This window comes from Corylus avellana, chromosome 1, assembly GCF_965113065.1.
Source record: "Corylus avellana chromosome 1, dhCorAvel1.hap1.2, whole genome shotgun sequence".
Lineage (NCBI taxonomy): Eukaryota > Viridiplantae > Streptophyta > Magnoliopsida > Fagales > Betulaceae > Corylus > Corylus avellana.
In genome coordinates, this window is record NC_142490.1 from 41,358,948 (window position 1) to 41,364,947 (window position 6,000).

Below are 6,000 nucleotides of genomic sequence, written 5' to 3' on the forward strand. Positions count from 1 at the left end.
ACATCTTACCACCTAAGACTTTTATGGGCCAAAAATAGTTATTTTATTGCACTATAGCATATCTCATAATAATAATAATAATAATAATAATAATTTCAGTCAAAAATAGCAAGAAGCTCTCTGAAATTCTTCACTGAGAGGAGCTCTTTGTGATTAGTTTTGCATAAAAATTGGCTGCTTGAGTCCTCCGTAGTCTACATAGATATTGGAAATTAATTTCTATGAAGTTTGAATACAATTAGGAAGCAGCACACTGGGCTGGGCCTGATTCCAGCGAATTTTGAACTGCTAACTCAAAGCATATTGTTCAAGCCCAAGCCCAAATGGGCAAATGTTCAACTTCAATAATCTCTCTCTTTTTACATTTCGTTCCCCTCTTTGTCGAAACTAAAAAACCCTGCGAATCATCTCTGCTTTCTCTACTCATTACCCGATGATGATGATGATGATGGCCAACGAATTGCCTGAAGACTTGTTGACGCAGATTCTGCTATGGCTTCCGGTCGTCTCTCTCTTGCGTTTCAAGTGCGTCTGCAAATCCTGGTACGCTCTCATCACACACCAAAACTTCGTAAGAAAACACCTCCTACACAACAAGAACTGCAACACCCACCTTCTCCTTAATACGTTCAACAATACATTGGGCGATTATGTTGTATCCAAGATTTCTTATGAAGAACTCCAAATATCCCCCCTTACACAACCTCTACCTTCACAGGATTTTGGGAACGGCCTGAATTTTAGTATTTGTGTGGTGGGTTCTTGCAATGGTCTCGTTTGTCTCCACGCTCACGGTACATTGAATGTTGTTATATGGAACCCTACAACTAAAGAAACAAAGGTTGTCCCCGAATCAAACCTGCCCCTCTTCGCCCCCACTGGATATTGCACCCATATTCAAGGTATGGGATTTGGTTTTGATGCCAAAACTAATGACTACAAGATAATCAACTTTGTTAGTATGTATGATCCCTATTTTAAGGACTATTATTCACAATACGTTAGGGACATAATATACCAAAAAGAGTTATACAGCTTAAGCACCGATTCTTGGAGAAAAGTTGATGGACCCCCGTGTTTTATTGTTGAAACTCATCAAGGTGTGATGACATACACCACCGGGATGGGTTCTTGCCCGGCATATGATGATGGCCAGGAGACATTTGTTTTGTCATTTGACATGAGCGATGAGGTATTCCTAAAAACACCACATCCAGATAATGTTCAAGGGGAAACCCTTTTCGTGTTGAATGAATCGATTGCTATGGCTGATACTATATGGAATGAAGAATCGACGGAGATTCGATTTGATATATGGTTGTTGCTTAAAGTTGGTGTTAAGGACTCCTGGACTAGGCTTTTCACTATTGGACCGTTTACAGAAATTCACCGCCCAATTGGATTTTGGAAGAATGACACCATGTTCTTGCACAAAATTGATGACGGACAACTGTTCTTGTATGACCCCTCTACCAAACAAATGACTGATCTCCAAATTCCTGGAGAAAATGACTGGATGCAGTTGGTTACTTACATGGAGACCCTGGTTTCTGTCAAGCGAGGAAATGAATCTGAAGAATAGGACAATTGTTGACAAGGCTTGAGGCCCATGTTTCTATATCTGTTCCAATTGTGTTTCAGGCAGCATATATGTGCCGAGATAATATATTATGCTTATTCTTGACAAAATTGTCTTTCTCAAATATTTATACATTTACATTTAACCCGTATTTTTTTTCGAGCAATTGTGAGAGATTTTTATGGTTAAATAAGCAGTTGTACGAGGGTTCTTCACACCATCTTTATTTTAATTATCATGAAGAATTATCTTTTCACCATCCCATAAGTTTAGTGTTTCGTTTATATATATATTGATATTTCTTTCTAGCTACTACATAGCAATTTACTCTTGAAGAGGTTTTGGTACTTAAAGTATGGTTGATGGGACCAGTGGACATAATTTTCAAAATTGAGCTCTTTGATTTCATTTGTATGAGGTTCATAGGTCTTTGGTGCATAAAGCCAGGCTGTTAAGCAAGCATATTGCCCTTTTATCAAGATACTTTAAAGCATATTCAGTCCATCTGCTAAATGTATTGTTGTTTTAGTTGTGTTGCCTTGGCATTTGGAGATAGGATAGATATCATTGTTTGAATCATTATCTATAGGGGTATTGAATTGTTTCTGGGGATTCCATTATTTTAGATTCCCAAAGTTGTAGAGTTATGATGGTATGAATCTAATGATATGCCTGAACCAAGTTTGCGCAGTGTCTGCTAATTACAAATGATCAATAGAAAATCTTTCTTATGAGATAATCCAATGATCTAATATATGAACTGAACATATATGAACTAGAATGTATATCAAGCGTTCAGTTGCTCTAAGAAATCTGCAAGGTGCTTGCATGTATTTGATCAAATTTGGAGTTGATTCCAATGATGCATTTTACCACAAAGAAATTCCAAAATGATGGTTCTATGACTGGTGGTGCATTTGATTTTGAAAGAGCAACGACATCACTTTCCAATCAGTCATTGTCGTCGTCTAAGAAGGTAACTCTTGCGAGGCACGGCCTTAGCTCTTGGAATGAAGAGAGTAAAGTTCAGGTGTGTTCCTCCTCTGCTTTTTTAAAATCTTTATCCATCTTCTATTATGTTTCAGCATTATCCTATAATCATGTTAGAATGAAAAAAAAAAAAAAAAAAAAAAAAAAAAAAAATCAAAGTTATGCACATTAAAAAACTAAGTATTTTCAGTTTCATTCGTTGACAAGAAACAGAAGTACCTGAACTGCTAAAATTGATTTTCACTATATACAAATGTTTATGTTGCTATTCTCTTTCACTGTATTAGGATTTAAGGAACCATTTAACCCGACTTAGTTAATCATTTTTCTTGAAGGCTTCTATGGTTGAACAAAAGTTCAAGTCCCACTCTTCACCTTGTCTATTATCATTATATTGAGGGTAATGCTATTTAGTAGACTCGTTACAATTGTCATACAACTGGTAACGTGGTAGTAAAAATCAACACTTGGATCAGCACTTGTAAAAGAAAAAAAATCACTTCATTCTTTAGAGTATCTAGCGACTAACTTGGTTGCTATATCAACATTCAGGGAAGCTCAAACTTATCAATCCTAACAGAAACTGGAGTGAGGCAAGCAGAGAGGTATAGAAAAGCCTGGGCAAATATATACTTTGATGAATGCTTTTCAAGTCCAATATCTCGTGCTAAGGTTCGACTAACACAATTTAGTGTGCTGATTTTTAATACTTTACCAATTTTATCTCTAAGTGTTTAATGCAGTCCACTGCTGAAGTTATATGGCAAGGGAGGGAAGAACCACTTGTTTTCCTTGATTCGCTGAAGGAAGCCCATCTATTTTTTCTTGAAGGCATGAAAAATGGTCTGTCTCCTTTTTATACTGAGAGTTCTAAAACTTCAGAGCTGTGTTTGATGCAACTCTATCTAATTCGTAGTGACCTTATTAGATTGATTTACTTTATATCTTACACATTGAATTTAGTCATCTCTAGCTAGCTTGAAACTTGCTTTAGTTAAATTGTAGATTTATAATGGTCCTTGGAGGCAGTGGATGCTAAGGAGAGATATCCAAAGGAGTATACCACATGGAGAGAAGATCCTGCTAATTTCTATGTGAATGGTGTCTACCCTATACGAAAACTATGGGCAACGGCAAGAGAGGCTTGGAGGGAAATGTTACTCTCACCGGTACGCTTTTCCCTTTCTCTACCATTGTTTTACTATTTTCAGGTTTCAACTCAATATAGTTACGGTATGAATATCTTTCTCATTTATGATGGGGGAGAATTTTTTGGTTGTCACTCACAATAATGTTGCTGGTCTTTGGATAATGTTGGTAGCGTATTATAAAGACTGTTATAATATAGGCTTTCTATATAGGTTTGATAATTTCCTTCCCTATACATTTTCCTTGGTTAGTTGATTGTAACCTAACATCTTATTTGTATTGTATTCACTTACCACCGTTTCCCAATAAATGGGGATCATTTATATTGTAAAGATCAACCATGTAACACGTCATGTTCTGCTTTGGACTTATGGTGTGACCAATCAAACAATAAGAGCAAAATGTAGCCCTAGTGGGCAATATAATGTCAAACCACCCGAAAATCCTGTCTCCATTTTCTCTCATTTTCCACTTTTCTCTTTAATTTTCTATTTCATTATGAAATCCTTCAAAGACTGTAAGTAAAACCGCTTAATTCATACTGGTGTACCCCAAGTCTGATGTGATAGTGTTAGCTGCTGTTGTTTTGTTTTGTTGTTGCTGTTGTGTGTTCTTTTCTTTTACTGGGTTACCTTCATGTCTTTTGCACATTTTAGAATGGCACTGCTGCTCCAATGATACATTTCTCATCACTTCTTCACTGGTTAGCTGAACAGTAAAATAAACCATTTCATCATCTTTTGAAAACCATGAGATATCATTGGAGTGAAATATAACACATTATGCACTATAATTTCCTTTGACAGTCAACCCTAACAAAGCTTTTAATGGTTCAGGTTCTGAGCAATAGATATGAATAATGGCGGAATATCTGTTTTTAACTTCAACAAAAGAGGAGAAGCAATGCTTCAATCTTTAAACATGACAGCCCACATGTATGGTGATCACTTCTATATTTACTATTTACTAAAACTTATTGATATGGAACTCACTGATGAGAAAGAAGCTTACCTTACTGCCCAACATCTAAGGACACAGAATTCACACCGCAGAATCATACAACACTAAACTGGTTTATGCCTGTAAGGGTTTCAGGTTTGAAATTGAGAAACTTACACTCGAATTTATTTGCAATGATGTATGGCTGGGGCTGTGCATTTTAATGGCATGTTTATTTTATTTTTTGCTGAATCTGTCTGCCTATCCTTAAATAAGTATTTGTGTGCCAATATCTATATTCTCTTAAATTTTTACCCTTCTCAAAGCATTATAACCTACAGGTATATGTGATAGAAGAGTACTGCTACTCTCCACATTTGTTTATCTCACCTATTTCACATTGGTTGACGTGGCATGCTTTAAGTGGCTTCATATATTAGTCACTTAGAAAAAACAAAAGGAAATCTACGTAAAACACTCCATATCAGCGGATGTGAAATGAGCTTACTCATTGATGGTTTCCCATAACTATTTCTTTGCCTTTGCCACTGTGTCTCATGTTCATTCATCTTCCTAGAATTATATCAAGTATATTTCTTCAAATCTCAACCATTGGTTTGAAATTCAATGGTTGATATTTTGTCATATCAACGACTATCTTTCTATCAGCAACTATCACTTTTAACGAGTAAACAGTTATCACTCTTTTATTTCTGGGCAGTTATTGCTTTAGCAGTTACTATATATATATTTTGCAAGTGATAACTATTGATATAGCAAAATTTCAACCATTAAATTCCAAACGTTGAGATTTGAAGAAATTCACACAGAAATATACCTAAGAATTCTAGGGAATCCTTGTCCCTTAAAGCAGGCTAGAGAACCAGTACAAAGGGGCTTGGGATACACCTCTAAAATTAGAGAAGCAAAATGATGGGGCCAAAAGTCTAGACTTTATTAGAGTGAAGGGCTACTAAATCTACCACAAGAACTTCTGAATCCTGCTGGTTCCCATTATAGATGATTGAATAAGTAAGTTCTCTCTCTTTCTTCTACTACTTTTTGGCTAAGAACCAAGACAAATTTCTTTCCCGCATTAGAGATTCTATCTTCTCCACAACTTCTGGAGTGTCCACCCCATGAGCATCATGGTCAACCTGATCACCTATTAGAAAAGCAACAAAACATATAAACTTTTTGATTAGGAGTACAAGTCTCAATGACCATTTTATTAGACAAAATACAAATATGATTGCTTCAAGTAATTTTACATGCAAGCAGCTGGTAAAACATAACAATAACTAGACTCTGATGTCATATAGAGTTAAACAGATACAGATGAT

The 6,000-nt window shown here is 35.9% G+C and overlaps 1 protein-coding gene and 1 pseudogene across 1 annotated transcript; both read left to right on the forward strand.

Moving 5' to 3' along the window:
• The first annotated feature begins 386 nt into the window (after window positions 1–386).
• On the forward strand, window positions 387–2,422 carry LOC132172631 (F-box/kelch-repeat protein At3g23880-like; annotated as a pseudogene).
• Window positions 2,423–2,433: 11 nt separating this feature from the next.
• Window positions 2,434–5,650, forward strand: LOC132172635 (putative 2-carboxy-D-arabinitol-1-phosphatase). The gene is made up of 5 exons (XM_088512278.1): window positions 2,434–2,609; window positions 3,122–3,241; window positions 3,313–3,412; window positions 3,599–3,738; window positions 4,555–5,650. Exons 1-5 carry the CDS (start codon window positions 2,439–2,441, stop codon window positions 4,576–4,578), a joined length of 555 nt encoding a protein of 184 aa, XP_088368404.1. The 5' UTR covers window positions 2,434–2,438; the 3' UTR covers window positions 4,579–5,650.
• Window positions 5,651–6,000: the final 350 nt, after the last annotated feature.